The following is a 19,063-nucleotide window of genomic DNA, read 5'->3' as shown; positions in this document are numbered from 1 at the left end:
TAAACAGGTCATTCTTAGTGGGGAACCCTCCAACATGACTGGGATAAAGTTGCTCCAGAATGATGCTGCAGACTTTGTACCAGTTATGTTTAGGGAGAAAGTATTTCTTCACAGAGGCGGGTTTGTCGGATAAGTTTTTAGTTGAAGTTATCCCCTTAGTAGTCTTTATTAAGCGGATAATACTTAAAGACTATTAAGGGGATAACTTCAACTAAAAAGATTTCTTATTTTTCTGATTACCAGACTTATACTTTCTGTTCTGTGGGGTAATACACCCTCCGCAACAGGAGGTGGCGGTAACGGTGCCTTCCTCCTGGATGGGTTCCGCGATTAAAAAAGGCATGGTGACGCTTTACATGCGTCAGTGCGTGATATCCCTCCGCGTGAGAGAACCGCGCGCTCCTTTCCCTCGCGAACGGGCGGCGTTTCTGCGAGCTGCAGCCGTTAACATTTCCTGGACCGTCCGCGTAAATCCCAAACGAATATAACCGAGCCCAGCCGTACCCGCCCTTTGGCTGCCTCAGACCGGGCTCCAGGGAACCAGATCATCCACTGTTATCGAACCCGACCAAGTAAAGAGCGGCGGCAGGAGCAGCCGGGCCACAGGATGGAGCTCATCACTATCCTGGAAAAAACCGTCTCTCCAGGTGAGTACCGGAGCGCAACCGGTTCCTCCAGCTGGATCTGGGGCGCTATGTTCAGTACCGAACATAGTGCCGGGTCCTTCCCCGGAGGACCCGGGAAAGGTTTATCTTTGGGCGGAGGGAGCTGTTAGCTCCTCATGCTAAGTAAGCTAACTGAGGCCTGTCGTGATGAGTGACTCCGCACTCTGCCCGGACTTCAGGCACTATTTCAGGGGAATCTACACTAACCACCGTGCTTTAACCCTGTCGCAACTCAGTGGGAGAGCGTAACCGGGGGGTTCAGGTCACTCAGCGGGTGAAGTGGCCGCTGGAGGAGGCTGCACCGGACGCCGACCCTGCCCATACCCAGTGCAGCTGCTCGGTTAGCCTGTTAGCGCGGCTCACTTGGATCGTCGACCTACCCTCCCTCTGGCTCATTACCCAGAACCGAAAACTCTTCCAGGTTACATATTCGGATGGTTGGGGTTGTTATAGCTAAACTTTGTTCCGGTTTTCCTGACTCCCGTCACCAGAACCGCTCTCTTTCCGGTCAGCGGTTAGCGTTAGCAGCTAACACACATGTTGGTTCGTCGGCGGGTTCCTGCCGCACAGCGGGTTGTTCCTGCGTGGAAATAGACCCACTGTGGGCAGAGCTCAGCGTGGATCCACCGAGGATCCGCTTAGCAACACACTTCAGGTCTCGGCTGCAGGTTAAATGGCTGTTTGGGTGTTTTTACGGCCAACATGAGGCAAAACATAAAATACCTTAACGAACACAATCTGGACCGAGTTTCTCTACAATAAAAACAAGCTCAGCTGTTTTACTCTGTTAATAAAATCAGAAAATATGTGGAGTTCTCATCCTGATCACCTGACACCAGAGCAGGAGTAAAACATGCAGCTCCACCCCAAGCACACACAAGAAATAAAAATCAGCTTCTGCAGATTTTTTAAAAGCTGTTTGTTGTCATTCTATCCTTTCAGCCTTTTTGCAAATTGTGTGATTGAAGGTAGCTTCTCCACACTAAACGGTAAAACTGATCTAACCTGGACTTGACCATCCTTTACAACACCTGTCATGATTTTATGGTTATTGCAACATCAGTGATAAACATCAGGTTCTGTCTGAAACCAATGCAAAGCAGGAACACTTTAACTATGTTTACTGTAAGTTGTGTCATTATTGCAGAATTTTCTCAAAGGTTCTCGAATATTCTACACTGCCACCTGTAGATGGCAGGTCAAAGGTCAAGATAGGAACCCCAGAAGTGAAAAACATGAACATGTTGCTACTATTTCTCATATTGTCTTCATCACATGAAGTCAATAAAGGAAAGTGAGATGGAGGAATCCAACGGCATGACACCAGATCTGGTTCTGTTTGGTTCTGAGCCGACTCGACACTCCAGACTGACTCCTCTCCCTCTCTGTCCTCAGATCGGAATGAGCTGGAGGCGGCGCAGAAGTTCCTGGAGCAGGCGGCCATAGAGAACCTGGTTGGTACCGGAGAGGGGAGGTGGACAGAGAGCAGCTCTCACACACACCGACACACACATTCACTCACAGGGAGCTGCGTCTTTCTTCCACCTCATCTTCTTCAAGCTGATGATTAAAATCCCAGCTACAGCTTGTTTCCATCCAGGTCTCTCTCCTCCCAGTTAAACCAGTTCCTACAACATGGAATTTGTTTCTGTTGTCCAAATTTGATTCATGAGAATCCATGAAAGAAATATCAGAGCTAAAAAGTAGCAAAAATGAAACTTCAGCAGCCCAGACAGTTTTAATGTTTCTGTAGTTTCGATTGACAGAGTATGACAAGCTGTTCTAACATAAAATCTCTTTCTGTAATCACATTCCAAACATGAGTTTTAATTCATCCTGAATGATGAGTTAAGATTTCTGTATTTGCATTCTGACAGACTAACACGATCTGCCACACAGTCAAGAAACATAACTGACTTACCATTACGACCCACAGCCACAGAGGAGGCTGGAGAGAAACTGATTAGTGCGGTGGAGGCATCATGATGTGGGCCTGATGAACAGATGAGAGATGTTGAGCATGTGTTGGGTTCTGGTTCTTACCCGGTTCTGTCCCCAGCCCACCTTCCTGGTGGAGCTGTCCAAGGTTCTGGCCAACCCCGGGAACACGCAGGTGGCGCGGGTCGCAGCGGGGCTGCAGGTCAAGAACTCGCTCACCTCCAAAGACCCGGACGTGAAGACGCAGTACCAGCAGCGATGGCTGGCCATCGACGCCAACGCTCGCCGCGAGATCAAGAATTACGTAAGGACCCGGCCCGGTTCCGCTCCGACCCAGCTCTGACCCTGCGCTGACCCGACCCGTCTCTGCAGGTTCTACAGACGCTGGGCACGGAGACGTACCGGCCCAGCTCGGCGTCGCAGTGCGTGGCCGGCATCGCCTGCGCCGAGATCCCGGTGACCCAGTGGCCCGAGCTGATCCCGCAGCTGGTGGCCAACGTAACGGACCCGTCCAGCACCGAGCACATGAAGGAGTCCACGCTGGAGGCCATCGGATACATCTGCCAGGACATCGTGAGTCCAGCTGCTTCTGATGGGTCCGGTCCAGAACTGACTGGACCCATCAGAAAGAGCCTCCAGGACCCGTCTGACTCGTACATCAGAACGAACCGGGTCGATTGTTTGCTTTGGTCTGATTCTGGTTTCCTTCATTTTCAGATTTTTGTTCAAATTTTTTTCAAATTGGATATTTTTAATGAATTTAATTTTCTCAACGAATATCAATTCTATTTCCTGTCACATGATGTCATCGGCAGCATCACCAGAGCTAAAAGCTCAAATAATATTTCTGTTTTTAGTTCTTGATTTGGAAACGGGCAGAAATTGAGTTTTTATCTTTCAGCTGACTTTTAATTATTATTTTTCAATTAAGTTCTAATTAATTTCTGTTGTTCATATTGTCGTTAATATGGTTGTTCTTTCAGTTCTGATTTTGCTCAATTTCAACAAAAAAAGAAAAAAACTGAAACTTTGGATTGGATAAAAATCCATTCAGATGTTTCCGCGAAGGTTTTATTCCGGAAACTGATTCTGTTTTCACATTTAAACAGTTTCTTAATGAAGGTTTTTCAGTGTACATAACTGAAGTCAGAACCAGCCGCCTGTTCTACCCGGTTTCGTTTGTGCCTGACGGTTCTGGTTCTGACCCGCAGGACCCGGAGCAACTGCAGGAGACGGCCAACCAGATCCTGACGGCGATCATCCAGGGCATGAGGAAGGAGGAGCCCAGCAACAACGTGAAGCTGGCCGCCACCAACGCGCTGCTCAACTCGCTGGAGTTCACCAGAGCCAACTTTGACAAGGAGGTCCAGAACCAGAACCAGAACTGGTGGCTGAGGTGTGTGAGCGGCACGTTGACCTGTGTGTGTGTTTTCAGACGGAGAGACATTTCATCATGCAGGTGGTGTGTGAAGCCACACAGTGTCCCGACACCAGAGTGAGTCCGATCGGACCGAGCCGCTGAAGCTCCGCCCCTCTGCTGAGCCGCCTGTAACTCCGCCCCTCTGCTCTACCTGCTCAGGTACGCGTGGCGGCGCTGCAGAACCTGGTGAAGATCATGTCGCTGTACTACCAGTACATGGAGACCTACATGGGCCCCGCCCTGTTCGCGGTAAGAAACAGGAAGCGATGAAGACGGGTTTGGATCAGGAACCGGGCCTCTGTATAGGCAGAAAATTCCAGGATCATGCATTCCTGTCACTGGCTCACTACTGCCCCCTGCTGCTTTATTAAAGCTCAGCAGAATGTTCTCTGCTGAACATTCTCAATGCAGGAACGTTTGCCATGAATTCACAGGAAGTTCTTTAATTTCCTGCTAACCGTGGCGTTGAGGGGCTGAAGAACCTGACAGGTTCTGGTCCTGGATGTAGCCCGGAGGTTAGCGTCCTGAGAGAACTGGCACCCCCCTCAGGTGGAACCTTGACGCTGTGTTCTGGTCCAGATCACCATCGAGGCGATGAAGAGCGACATCGACGAGGTGGCGCTGCAGGGCATCGAGTTCTGGTCCAACGTCTGCGACGAGGAGATGGACCTGGCCATCGAGGCCTCAGAGGTGCGTTTGTTTTGGTCGTCGTCGGGCCGCCGTGCGGTTCCGTGTCGCTGACCGCCTCTTCCTGCCTCCTGGTCCAATCGCAGGCCTCGGAGCAGGGCCGGCCGCCTGAGCACACCAGTAAGTTCTACGCCAAAGGAGCGCTCCAGTACCTGGTCCCCATCCTGACCCAGACGCTGGCCAAGCAGGTGCCACCCCGTCGCCTGTCTGCACGCGCTCAGTGCGAGTCCTCCAGCTGACGGTGCGTCGTGTGTCCGCAGGACGAGAACGACGACGACGACGACTGGAATCCCTGCAAGGCGGCGGGCGTGTGTCTGATGCTGCTGGCCACCTGCTGCGAGGACGACGTGGTTCCCCACGTTCTGCCCTTCATCAAGGAGAACATCAAGAACCCGGACTGGCGGTACCGCGACGCCTCCATCATGGCGTTCGGCTCCATCCTGGAGGGGCCCGACCTGAACCAGCTCAAACCGCTCGTCATCCAGGTGAGCCGCCGCCGCCGCGGGTCGGCCCGGTTCCGCGGAGCCGGGTCTGACCGCGCCGCCCCTGCAGGCCATGCCCACCCTGATCGAGCTGATGAAGGACCCCAGCGTGGTGGTGAGGGACACCACGGCCTGGACCGTCGGACGCATCTGCGAGCTGCAGCCTGAAGCCGCCATCCACGAGGTTTACCTGGCGCCGCTGCTGCAGTGTCTGATCGAGGGCCTGGGGGCGGAGCCCAGGGTGGCCTCCAACGTCTGCTGGGTGAGCCCGACATCACTTCCTCCACCAGGGAACCAGAACAAAAGCTGCTCATAGTAACCAAGTGAATAATCTGAGCAACTCCTTTCACTGCGTTTCTGTCAGAGTCCGACTGACCATCAGCTCGTCGTCCTCCGCAGGGAGCCATTATTAATGATCACCGATCAATAATCACGAAATAAACATTAAGCCTGAAAACCTGATATCGTAATGGACTGCATGTTCTGTTTTCAACCAGGCGTTTGCCACGGCAACAGGTGTGCTTCAACGACCCCCTGTTCAGCCGCTGGAGTTTCTGAACGATCAATAAACGACAAACCTGGACTAAAGACCTCGTTTGTCTGAGTTTATGTCACAACACACTTCAAGTTGGACAAATCTATTTCATTAAGTCACCAACAGACGTGAGATTCAATTAGCTGCCCAATATTAAGAACAACCAGCTTCATTGGCTTTTCTCCATCAAACATTTTTATTTTTGTCTGTTATTTAGTGGAAATATAGATGTTGACGAGACTTTGTCCAAAATGATAAACTTTCTAGCTCTGCTGTGAATATGAGGAGCAACATTCACAAATGAAATCAATTCCAGTCCAACATTTGCTTCCTCTGGAGCGAAAACTTCACAAGATGTGCTGTGACCCCACGGAGCTCCAGTAACCTACTGAAACCAGTAACCTGTTGAAACCAGTAACCTACTGAAACCAGTAACCTGCTGAAACCAGTAACCTACTGAAACCAGTAACCTGCTGAAACCAGTAACCTGCTGAAACCAGTAACCTACTGAAACCAGTAACCTGTTGAAACCAGTAACCTACTGAAACCAGTAACCTACTGAAACCAGTAACACGCTGAAACCAGTAACCTGCTGAAACCAGTAACCCGCTGAAACCAGTAACCTGCTGAAACCAGTAACCTACTGAAACCAGTAACCTGTTGAAACCAGTAACCTGCTGAAACCAGTAACCTGCTGAAACCAGTAACCTACTGAAACCAGTAACCTGTTGAAACCAGTAACAACCAGTAACCTGTTGAAACCAGTAACCTACTGAAACCAGTAACCTGTTGAAACCAGTAACAACCAGTAACCTGCTGAAACCAGTAACCTGTTGAAACCAGTAACAACCAGTAACCTGTTGAAACCAGTAACAACCAGTAACCTGATGAAACCAGTAACCTGTTGAAACCAGTAACCTGTTGAAACCAGTAACCTGTTGAAACCAGTAACCTGCTGAAACCAGTAACCTATTGAAACCAGTAACCTGTTGAAACCAGTAACCTGCTGAAACCAGTAACCTACTGAAACCAGTAACCTGTTGAAACCAGTAACCTGATGAAACCAGTAACCTACTGAAACCAGTAACCTGCTGAAACCAGTAACCTGTTGAAACCAGTAACCTGCTGAAACCAGTAACCTGTTGAAACCAGTAACCTACTGAAACCAGTAACCTGTTGAAACCAGTAACCTGTTGAAACCAGTAACCTGTTAAAACAGTAACCTGTTGAAACCAGTAACCTATTGAAACCAGTAACCTGTTGAAACCAGTAACCTGTTGAAAACAGTAACCTGCTGAAACCAGTAACCTGCTGAAACCAGTAACCTACTGAAACCAGTAACCTGCTGAAACCAGTAACCTGTTGAAACCAGTAACCTGCTGAAACCAGTAACCTGTTGAAACCAGTAACCTACTGAAACCAGTAACCTGCTGAAACCAGTAACCTACTGAAACCAGTAACCTACTGAAACCAGTAACCTGTTGAAACCAGTAACAACCAGTAACCTGTTGAAACCAGTAACCTGTTGAAACCAGTAACCTGTTGAAACCAGTAACCTGTTGAAACCAGTAACCTGTTGAAACCAGTAACCTGCTGAAACCAGTAACCTCCTGAAACCAGTAACCTGCTGAAACCAGTAACCTGCTGAAACCAGTAACCTACTGAAACCAGTAACCTGCTGAAACCAGTAACCTGTTGAAACCAGTAACCTGCTGAAACCAGTAACCTGTTGAAACCAGTAACCTACTGAAACCAGTAACCTGCTGAAACCAGTAACCTGCTGAAACCAGTAACCTACTGAAACCAGTAACCTGTTGAAACCAGTAACCTGTTGAAACCAGTAACCTGTTGAAACCAGTAACCTGCTCAAACCAGTAACCTACTGAAACCAGTAACCTGATGAAACCAGTAACCTGTTGAAACCAGTAACCTGCTGAAACCAGTAACCTACTGAAACCAGTAACCTGCTGAAACCAGTAACCTGTTGAAACCAGTAACCTGTTGAAACCAGTAACCTGCTGAAACCAGTAACCTGTTGAAACCAGTAACCTGTTGAAACCAGTAACAACCAGTAACCTGTTGAAAACAGTAACCTGTTGAAACCAGTAACCTACTGAAACCAGTAACCTGCTGAAACCAGTAACCTGTTGAAACCAGTAACCTGCTGAAACCAGTAACCTGCTGAAACCAGTAACCTACTGAAACCAGTAACCTACTGAAACCAGTAACACGCTGAAACCAGTAACCTGCTGAAACCAGTAACCTGCTGAAACCAGTAACCTGCTGAAACCAGTAACCCGCTGAAACCAGTAACCCGCTGAAACCAGTAACCTGCTGAAACCAGTAACCTACTGAAACCAGTAACCTGTTGAAACCAGTAACCTACTGAAACCAGTAACCTACTGAAACCAGTAACACGCTGAAACCAGTAACCTGCTGAAACCAGTAACCTGCTGAAACCAGTAACCTGCTGAAACCAGTAACCTACTGAAACCAGTAACCTGTTGAAACCAGTAACCTACTGAAACCAGTAACCTGCTGAAACCAGTAACCTGTTGAAACCAGTAACCTACTGAAACCAGTAACCTGTTGAAACCAGTAACCTACTGAAACCAGTAACCTGCTGAAACCAGTAACAACCAGTAACCTGCTGAAACCAGTAACCTGTTGAAACCAGTAACCTGTTGAAACCAGTAACAACCAGTAACCTGTTGAAACCAGTAACAACCAGTAACCTGCTGAAACCAGTAACCTGCTGAAACCAGTAACCTGCTGAAACCAGTAACCTGTTGAAACCAGTAACCTACTGAAACCAGTAACAACCAGTAACCTGTTGAAACCAGTAACCTGTTGAAACCAGTAACCTGTTGAAACCAGTAACCTACTGAAACCAGTAACAACCAGTAACCTACTGAAACCAGTAACCTGTTGAAACCAGTAACCTGCTGAAACCAGTAACCTGTTGAAACCAGTAACCTGTTGAAACCAGTAACCTGCTGAAACCAGTAACCTGTTGAAACCAGTAACCTACTGAAACCAGTAACCTGTTGAAACCAGTAACAACCAGTAACCTGTTGAAACCAGTAACCTACTGAAACCAGTAACCTGTTGAAACCAGTAACAACCAGTAACCTGTTGAAACCAGTAACCTGTTGAAACCAGTAACCTACTGAAACCAGTAACCTGTTGAAACCAGTAACAACCAGTAACCTGTTGAAACCAGTAACCTGTTGAAACCAGTAACCTGTTGAAACCAGTAACCTGCTGAAACCAGTAACCTGCTGAAACCAGTAACCTGTTGAAACCAGTAACCTGATGAAACCAGTAACCTGTTGAAACCAGTAACCTGCTGAAACCAGTAACCTGCTGAAACCAGTAACCTGTTGAAACCAGTAACCTGCTGAAACCAGTAACCTGTTGAAAACAGTAACCTGTTGAAAACAGTAACCTGCTGAAACCAGTAACCTGCTGAAACCAGTAACCTACTGAAACCAGTAACCTGCTGAAACCAGTAACCTGTTGAAACCAGTAACCTGCTGAAACCAGTAACCTGTTGAAAACAGTAACCTGTTGAAAACAGTAACCTGCTGAAACCAGTAACCTGCTGAAACCAGTAACCTACTGAAACCAGTAACCTGCTGAAACCAGTAACCTGTTGAAACCAGTAACCTGCTGAAACCAGTAACCTGTTGAAACCAGTAACCTACTGAAACCAGTAACCTGCTGAAACCAGTAACCTGCTGAAACCAGTAACCTACTGAAACCAGTAACCTGTTGAAACCAGTAACCTGTTGAAACCAGTAACCTGTTGAAACCAGTAACCTGCTCAAACCAGTAACCTACTGAAACCAGTAACCTGATGAAACCAGTAACCTGTTGAAACCAGTAACCTGCTGAAACCAGTAACCTACTGAAACCAGTAACCTGTTGAAACCAGTAACCTGTTGAAACCAGTAACCTGTTGAAACCAGTAACCTGCTGAAACCAGTAACCTGTTGAAACCAGTAACCTGTTGAAACCAGTAACAACCAGTAACCTGTTGAAACCAGTAACCTGCTGAAACCAGTAACCTACTGAAACCAGTAACCTGCTGAAACCAGTAACCTGTTGAAACCAGTAACCTGCTGAAACCAGTAACCTGCTGAAACCAGTAACCTACTGAAACCAGTAACCTACTGAAACCAGTAACGCGCTGAAACCAGTAACCTGCTGAAACCAGTAACCTGCTGAAACCAGTAACCTGCTGAAACCAGTAACCCGCTGAAACCAGTAACCCGCTGAAACCAGTAACCTGCTGAAACCAGTAACCTACTGAAACCAGTAACCTGTTGAAACCAGTAACCTACTGAAACCAGTAACCTACTGAAACCAGTAACACGCTGAAACCAGTAACCTGCTGAAACCAGTAACCTGCTGAAACCAGTAACCTGCTGAAACCAGTAACCTACTGAAACCAGTAACCTGTTGAAACCAGTAACCTACTGAAACCAGTAACCTGCTGAAACCAGTAACCTGTTGAAACCAGTAACCTACTGAAACCAGTAACCTACTGAAACCAGTAACCTGTTGAAACCAGTAACCTACTGAAACCAGTAACCTGCTGAAACCAGTAACAACCAGTAACCTACTGAAACCAGTAACCTACTGAAACCAGTAACCTGTTGAAACCAGTAACAACCAGTAACCTGTTGAAACCTGTAACCAGTAACAACCAGTAACCTGTTGAAACCAGTAACCTGCTGAAACCAGTAACCTGTTGAAACCAGTAACCTACTGAAACCAGTAACAACCAGTAACCTTTTGAAACCAGTAACCTGTTGAAACCAGTAACCTGTTGAAACCAGTAACCTACTGAAACCAGTAACAACCAGTAACCTACTGAAACCAGTAACCTGTTGAAACCAGTAACCTGCTGAAACCAGTAACCTGTTGAAACCAGTAACCTGTTGAAACCAGTAACCTGCTGAAACCAGTAACCTGTTGAAACCAGTAACCTACTGAAACCAGTAACCTGTTGAAACCAGTAACAACCAGTAACCTGTTGAAACCAGTAACCTACTGAAACCAGTAACCTGTTGAAACCAGTAACAACCAGTAACCTGTTGAAACCAGTAACCTGTTGAAACCAGTAACCTACTGAAACCAGTAACCTGTTGAAACCAGTAACAACCAGTAACCTGTTGAAACCAGTAACCTGTTGAAACCAGTAACCTGTTGAAACCAGTAACCTGTTGAAACCAGTAACCTGCTGAAACCAGTAACCTACTGAAACCAGTAACCTGTTGAAACCAGTAACCTGATGAAACCAGTAACCTACTGAAACCAGTAACCTGCTGAAACCAGTAACCTGTTGAAACCAGTAACCTGCTGAAACCAGTAACCTGTTGAAACCAGTAACCTACTGAAACCAGTAACCTGTTGAAACCAGTAACCTGTTGAAACCAGTAACCTGTTAAAAACAGTAACCTGTTGAAACCAGTAACCTGTTGAAACCAGTAACCTACTGAAACCAGTAACCTGCTGAAACCAGTAACCTACTGAAACCAGTAACCTACTGAAACCAGTAACCTGTTGAAACCAGTAACCTGTTGAAACCAGTAACCTGCTGAAACCAGTAACCTGTTGAAACCAGTAACAACCAGTAACCTGTTGAAACCAGTAACCTGCTGAAACCAGTAACCTGCTGAAACCAGTAACCTACTGAAACCAGTAACCTGCTGAAACCAGTAACCTGTTGAAACCAGTAACCTGCTGAAACCAGTAACCTGTTGAAAACAGTAACCTACTGAAACCAGTAACCTGCTGAAACCAGTAACCTACTGAAACCAGTAACCTACTGAAACCAGTAACCTGTTGAAACCAGTAACCTGCTGAAACCAGTAACCTACTGAAACCAGTAACCTGCTGAAACCAGTAACCTGTTGAAACCAGTAACCTGTTGAAACCAGTAACCTGTTGAAACCAGTAACCTGCTGAAACCAGTAACCTATTGAAACCAGTAACCTGATGAAACCAGTAACCTATTGAAACCAGTAACCTGATGAAACCAGTAACCTATTGAAACCAGTAACCTGCTCCCAGTGTCAGAATCTCACTGAGGAGAAACTGCATCAGGTTTTCTATCACTTTAGTGTTTCTGCAATAACTGATGTATATATAAAATAAGTCAATAGACTTTAATTGACCATTTTTATGTCTCTGTGTCGTGAGTCAGATCTCAGCTTCTGATTGGCTCAGGGCTAAGCTTTAGCATTAGCTTCTTGTAAACACCATGTTGATAGCACTTCTGCTAAATATCAAGCCAGAACAGCAACTTTGCTTTAGGTTCTGGTGCGTACCGTGTTCACATGGACCCAGTGCTGTGTGGCGTCACATGTGCAAGACCCCGCCCCTCCCCCTGTTGGAGGACAAAAGCTGCTCGCTAACAATGAGTAGCATTGGTTTTAGCTGTATAAAAGAACAATGGCTGCAGTGCTTTGATCCCAATTGTTAACAAAACCAGATCATTTCAGATCCGGTTCGTGTTCTGGTTCGGACCAGACACCCTTGAGGCTGACGGGTCCTCTGCTCTCCTCCAGGCCTTCTCGTCTCTGGCCGAGGCAGCGTACGAAGCCACGGACGCCGCAGAGGATCAGGAGGAGCCCAGCACCTACTGCCTGTCCTCATCCTTCGAGATCATCGTCCAGAAGCTGCTGGAGACCACAGACAGGTAGGAGTGCAGCCTACCTGTTATAGGCCTGTTATTCTACCGTCACAGTTTGCAGAGTTGTTTAAAGGCAACATGGAGGACGAAGATTTCATTGCATGTAGTGATTTGGAGACACGGATGGTTTGGTAAACTTGTTAGCATGTTATTGCTAACATACCAGGCACTTTCTCTGTTGTTTGTCATGTAATGTCAGCATACCGTACAATTATTCAGCCTGATGTTGTCTCCACTTTTATTATCTTTCAAGATGACGCGTCTGTTCTTGGTGTTGGATTTTATCAAATAAATTTCCCTCAAACATGCGACTTCTAGTCTGGAAAATATGATGTTTACAGTGAAAGTCTGATATTTTCATACAAGAAAAATATTTTTTTCATTGTCTCACTGAAAACAAGAAGCATTCAGTCTGATATAACTTCCGTTAGAATAAAACTAAATATTTTTAGTGTTTATGTTTTGTATGTCAAACGGTTATTGAAATGTAATTTTTTTTGGTGTTTTGATCAGTCAGGTGTGTAAGCGGATTGACCCGAAGATGTTTTATCAGCTTCTGAAGAAAGCAGCAAAAAATATCATATTATAGTGAATCAAATGCAATCCGACCGTTTGATCCTTTGCCCTGAGTGTGTTGCGGTGTCTTTGGCGTGAGGAAACATCTCCGCTGCGTTCTGGTTCCTCTCCAGACCCGACGGCCACCAGAACAACCTGCGCTCGGCCGCCTACGAAGCTCTGATGGAGATTGTGAAGAACAGCGCTAAGGACTGCTACCCGGCGGTGCAGAAAACCACGCTGGTCATCATGGAGCGGCTGCAGCAGGTCCTGCAGATGGAGGTGAGTGCTGCCGGCCGCCGCTCAGGCTTTTACTGTGAAAGGACAACCTGCCTGACGCCGCCTTCCTGTGCAGTCTCACATCCAGAGCACATCGGACCGGATCCAGTTCAACGACCTGCAGTCGCTGCTCTGTGCCACTCTGCAGGTGAGGCTTCCCAGACGAGATCGTCCACTGCCGCTTTTATTGTGAAGGATTGCTGAGCACTTCCTGTCCCTGCAGAACGTCCTGCGGAAGGTGCAGCACCAGGACGCGCTGCAGATCTCCGACGTGGTGATGGCGTCTCTGCTCAGGATGTTCCAGAGCACCGCGGGCTCCGGCGGCGTCCAGGAGGACGCACTGATGGCCGTGTCCACGCTGGTGGAAGGTATGCGGAAGACACTGCTCATGCTAATGCTATCGCTAATGCTCTGACACACATCACTCTCTCTGCCACTCATTTCAGTTCTGGGGAGCGACTTCCAGAAATACATGGATGCCTTCAAGCCGTTCCTGGCCATCGGACTGAAGAACTACGCCGAGTATCAGGTAGGAAGGGGGCGGAGCCGCTGCTCAGCTGCTAGCTTCAGATGCTAGCTTCAGATGCTAGCTTCAAATGCTAATTCTGCTTACATCAGGGATCAATGCGTTTTTATTTGGTTTTGAATCCGAATAGAAAGAATCACCAGATTTATCCTCCAGAGGGTTTCACCTTTTCTCCACTGAACTCAATGCTACTGGTTTAGCATCTATTAGTTTTATTTTTTCCAGAGTTTACTTTGCTGATCAGTATGGAGGACTGATCCTGTCGAAATTAACTTGATGAATGAATAAATAAATAAATGTGGGAGGAAATTCAACATAATGTTGTGCTTTTGGTTTCCGGTGTGATGGAGGTGTGGGTAGATGAAGATACATGACAAGAACGAAGGGTCTCTTGCATGAACTTTACCTCTAACAGCAACTAAATTGTTGTCGCATAAGAACTGTGTGGCTTCTGGCCTCCAGCTCAGACAGCATTTAGCCAGCGAGAGCCAAAACCAACAACAGAACATGAACACAAGGGTCGCGATACTTCCTGGTCTCTAGAGCTGCGGCCTCAGAAAACTAAAATAAGAAAATACAAAACCAAGCTTCAGATCCATTTTAAAACTAAATATGGACAACCTCAGAGAATTAGAAAGTGATTAAATAATGAAAGGAAATAAAGAATAATATGAACAAAATTAAAACTAATTAATTATTCTGCCCAGTAACAAGGTGGGAGTTTCTACTGCTGAGCTGTGATTGGTCAGCTACCAATCTGCTCAGCCAATCAGCTTCCAAGAACTGTATATAAACTTCCTGAATCTGCCCTTCCAGTCTGAACCACAGTCATTTTTGTTGCTGAAAATAGAATGTAAACATAAAAACATTTTTGATCAGGTTCAGTTTTAAATCCATCAGAAAATGTGGAAAAGAAAGTTTTGTGGACGTGGCGACGCTGCAGGGCTCGTTGCTCAGTTACCTGTCCTGTGCTGCAGGTGTGTCTGGCGGCGGTGGGCCTGGTGTGCGACCTCTGCCGAGCGCTGCAGTCCAACATCCTGCCTTACTGCGACGAGATCATGCAGCTGCTGCTGGAGAATCTGGGGGTGAGTGGCGCCGGGCCGACCCGACCGGTTTTCTGTTCGGTCTGTGATGATACATCATGCACCACTCTGACCGTGATGCACACCCTCCACGTCTATCTGAGACCGCCGTGACAATGCCGCCAAACCTCCAGCGTGCGGCAGAACCGTCTGATCGCTCCGTCTGTGTCTGCAGAACGAGAACGTCCATCGCTCGGTGAAGCCGCAGATCCTCTCCGCGTTCGGAGACATCGCTCTGGCCATCGGAGGAGAGTTTCAAGAAGTACCTGGACATCGTCCTGGACACGCTGCAGCAGGCCAGCCAGGCTCAGGTGGACAAGGTAAGCTCACCTGGCGCTGGCCCGTCACGAGTCACTGAAATCCTTGAAAATGCTTGAATTTCAGTGTTTTCAAGGTCTGGAAAGTCCTTGAAAGTTCTTAATATTCAAAGCCTCATTTTGGTAATAAAATCCCAACATCTGATTAAAAGGCTGAATCTGGAAAACATTATTTAACCAGATATTTTCACACGTCTTGGTTTGGGTTGGTTAGAATCATTAACCAATTATTGTTATTTACAATTATTTCTGTATAATAATATGAGTAGAAATTATATTTCTATTGCTGAATGCCAGGAAACTTTGCAGGAATGGTTTTTAGAAGTTTGCTTGCAGTTTTCTTTGTAAATTGAGTCTAATTAGAGCAGGAAGGTCACTGACCCCAACAGGTTGGATCATTGCTATTAAATCATATTGATCTGTGTAATTAAATCAGAACTTTGTTTGTAGTTTATATTAAACGTCATGATTGGATTTTCATCAGTTTTGTTCTTGTGTGAATAATTATTAGGATTAATAAATGATGGTGAATGAAACCGTTAAATCTTTAGTTCATTTATTATTTTTCATGCTGGAAAAGTTTCCTGATTTTTCCTGAGGTTCTGATCCGGTTCTGTTTCAGACGGACTACGACATGGTGGACTACCTGAACGAGCTGAGGGAGGGCTGCCTGGAGGCGTACACCGGCATCATCCAGGGCCTGAAGGGCGACCAGGAGAACGTCCACCGTAAGGCCCTCACTTCCTGTCTGGCGCCGGCGGTTCCTCTTCCTGTTTGCAGCCCAGCAGGAGGATTTACGCCGTCGCAGAGAAACCGGGTCGTTTTCACCCGGGAAGCTGCGGGCTCTGGCCCAAACCCAACAGCTTCCTGGTTTTGCGGGACCCAACAAGCTAAATTTGACCCGAGTATGACCTTTGACCTTTCCATGACCTTTGACCTCTGTTCCGCCCACAGCCGACGTGATGCTGGTTCAGCCGCGCGTGGAGTTCATCCTGTCCTTCATCCACCACATCGCCGAGGATGAGGACCACTCTGACGGCGTGGTGGCCAACGCCGCCGGACTCATCGGGTAAGAACCGGAACCAGAACCAGAACCTGAACCAGAACCTGAACCGGTCAGGTCAGTGAGGAGAAACCATGCACCACGCTGATGGTGTGATGCACAACCAGACCACAACATCTGAGACCCACTGCGGTCAGAACCTCAGAACCTCTGGGCTGCTGTGTGTGTTAATCTGTGTGTGTGCGTGTGAATGGGTGTGTGTGTCTGTGACCTTAGCGACCTCTGCACGGCCTTCGGGAAGGACATGATGAAGCTGGTGGAGATGCGTCCGCTGATCAACGACCTGCTGACGGAGGGCCGGCGCTCCAAAATCGTCAAGACCAAGACGCTGGCCACCTGGGCCACCAAGGAGCTGCGCAAGCTCAAGAGCCAAGCCTGGTGAGGTTCTGAGGCCCAGGAGCTGGAGCTAGCGGTTCTGACCCCGATCGTCTGCTAACTGGGTTTTCTCCAGCTTTGTTAAACAAACCGGCTCGATTACAGCAGAACAACTTGACCCAAATCAGCAAGTTCTGCATGGCGGGGCGGACCTTTAAAACGTCCAGGTGGTTCAGAGTTCAGTTAGCAGCAATGTATGGAGGCCTGAGCCTGCCAAAATGAACAATTAATGAGGAAATTAAATTTGTATCATAAATGAATGTGGGAACAAAAAATTGCATCTATTTGTATATGCAATTCTTGTCCTTCCCGTCTCCAGCAGCAGCCCTCCGCAGCGCTGGTTAGTGAATAACCGGATCAGAACCACTTCCAGCTGTTTTATTGCAGATCGTTGTTATGCTGGATGTTTGCCGCTCCTGTTGGTTCCGTCTCTGCAGCTGAACTTCAAGCTTTCTACTGCATCCTGAACCAATGTTAAAAAGTTTCAGAACTTGTCTTTGTGCCTGAAGTTCTGGTCGAGTCCAGATGTTCGAACATTTAGTTGCATCCAAATTTCTCTAATAATTTCTCCGTCTTGTTGAGAAATTCTGGTCTTCAACACTACAAGGCCCATGATGCAGTGCAGCAAAACGCAACATGTCCAGACATGTTGGACATCTCTCCTGATTGGCTCTGCTCTCCTGTCTCCTGATTGGCTCTGCTCTCCTGTCTCCTGATTGGCTCTGCTCTCCTGTCTCCTGATTGGCTCTGCTCTCCTGTCTCCTGATTGGCTCTGCTCTCCTGTCTCCTGATTGGCTCTGCTCTCCTGTCTCCTGTTGGGCTCTGCTCTCCTGTCTCCTGATTGGCTCTGCTCTCCTGTCTCCTGATTGGCTCTGCTCTCCTGTCTCCTGATTGGCTCTGCTCTCCTCTCTCCCCTCAGATTGCTGCGGCCGGACTTGGAGCGACGTGAGGTCAGTGACTCGTCTGGAATGAACTCGTCTGTAGCAGCGCTGGCTGCAGCAGAGGAAGTGACGTGAGATGAAGTGAGATGAGTGTCTGTGTGAGCGCGAGAGATGATGACATCACACCACCTTCAGTTCAGTTCCAGCTGGCGATCCCCCCCCCCCCCCCTCCTCCTCCTGGACGGCCTGTGGACTGGACTCTGACTCCTCCCCTTATAGAAACAAACCCCTCCTTCGCCCTCTCGCCGTGTAGCTGGCCCCTCGAATGACATCATGATGACGTCACAGACCCGCCACCGCCCCCACGCTGGGGGAGGGGGGGAGGGAGAAACTTTTGTGGAATCAGATTAACGAGCGACTTTGTGGACTTCTTCTGTGGAAAACTTTAGATTTTTGTTGCTCTTATTTTTCTTCTTCTGAGCACTAAAACGGCGACCCGGGCCGAATGGCTCCGCCCACTCCGGCGTTCCGCGCTCTTACCTGGCGACGGCAGCACTGGAGCCCTTCAGAGTAAAAGCCCGGTGCTGCGGAGCGAGTGCCAAATGGGAATAGTTTTAGCTGCAGGCCTGGAAGCGCGTGCTGCGTGCTGCTTCACGTTGATTGCCCCGCTGCACTGGGTCGGGGTCGGGTCACTCACCGGTTTTTGCTTGTTTCAAAGATTTCAGAAAATTGAAGACGTTTGTAAAAGGTTCTATTTTTCCATTGCTATGATGAGAAAATAAAGTTAAAAACAATAAAATGCTATGAAACATTCCCCGAGCAGTTCTGGTGATTTCGCTCTTCTGGACTTGATCGTTCTGGACTCTGATTGGAAGATGAACTCTGGCGCCTCCTGCTGTCGGTCTGTTTACTCAACGCCACAAACAACCATGATTTCTTTCGTTTTTGTTTTGTTTTTGGGTTTTTTTGTAACTTCATGGCTTGAGGCGCCCTCCCGGAAAGCGACCGTCAGCATCGCTTTCCGGCTCTTATTTTGTAAACCTGCAGCCGCTGCTGGCAGGATGGACTTCCTGTGTTGATATGATGATCCTGGAAACTCGATTACTGAATTGTGAATGATTTAAAGCCAATCTGCTTTTTATTTCATATTAAAATTTAGTGAACTAATAAAGTCTATATTGTACTGAACCTCCTGCTGCCTGTTCTGGTGCTGAAGTCTGCTCTGAGAGCAGCTGCAGAGGTAAGGAACCCGCTCAGCTTCTGGGTTCCAGTTGGACCAAAACGGTCCCGGACAGAAACTACAGGAGAACTCTGCAGCTTTTTCATTTACTTGCTGGCCTGCAGGTCAGTCCACATCCAAGAACACTGAATCCAGACTGGTGTCCCATCACAATGAGGTTAAATACTCAGTATAGCTATGAGTATTATGAAATATGATCTAATCACAACATTTTCTAATGAGACTGTCAGGCCTGGATTGGTTAATCAGGAGAACCAGCACATTTCCCACTGGGCCTGATTTCTCTTTTTTTCTCTTTCTGGTTTGGGTCTTTAG

General features: G+C 47.5%; 1 protein-coding gene and 1 non-coding gene across 2 annotated transcripts; both read left to right on the top strand.

Moving 5' to 3' along the window:
• The first annotated feature begins 359 nt into the window (after positions 1 to 359).
• On the top strand, positions 360 to 18,696 carry kpnb1 (karyopherin (importin) beta 1). The gene is given in 23 exon segments (XM_055051834.1): positions 360 to 647; positions 2,061 to 2,119; positions 2,725 to 2,907; positions 2,976 to 3,176; positions 3,815 to 3,967; positions 4,039 to 4,098; positions 4,183 to 4,272; positions 4,603 to 4,713; positions 4,797 to 4,898; positions 4,971 to 5,195; positions 5,263 to 5,454; positions 12,306 to 12,436; positions 13,120 to 13,267; positions 13,341 to 13,412; positions 13,488 to 13,632; positions 13,711 to 13,793; positions 14,768 to 14,875; positions 15,048 to 15,125; positions 15,127 to 15,192; positions 15,812 to 15,917; positions 16,144 to 16,258; positions 16,469 to 16,630; positions 17,547 to 18,696. Coding segments are annotated over 23 exon segments (2,631 nt in total). The 5' UTR covers positions 360 to 607; the 3' UTR covers positions 17,548 to 18,696.
• Positions 15,942 to 16,080, top strand: LOC129374060 (small nucleolar RNA SNORA79). Its single transcript, XR_008607458.1, has one exon. It is a non-coding gene; the product is annotated as a small nucleolar RNA SNORA79 (small nucleolar RNA).
• Positions 18,697 to 19,063: the final 367 nt, after the last annotated feature.

The sequence above is a fragment of the Poeciliopsis prolifica genome, unplaced genomic scaffold, assembly GCF_027474105.1.
Source record: "Poeciliopsis prolifica strain line A6 unplaced genomic scaffold, Auburn_PproV2 SCAFFOLD034, whole genome shotgun sequence".
NCBI lineage: Eukaryota > Metazoa > Chordata > Actinopteri > Cyprinodontiformes > Poeciliidae > Poeciliopsis > Poeciliopsis prolifica.
The sequence above is the reverse complement of the archived record's forward strand: the minus strand, read 5'-3'. Positions and strand labels throughout refer to the sequence as shown.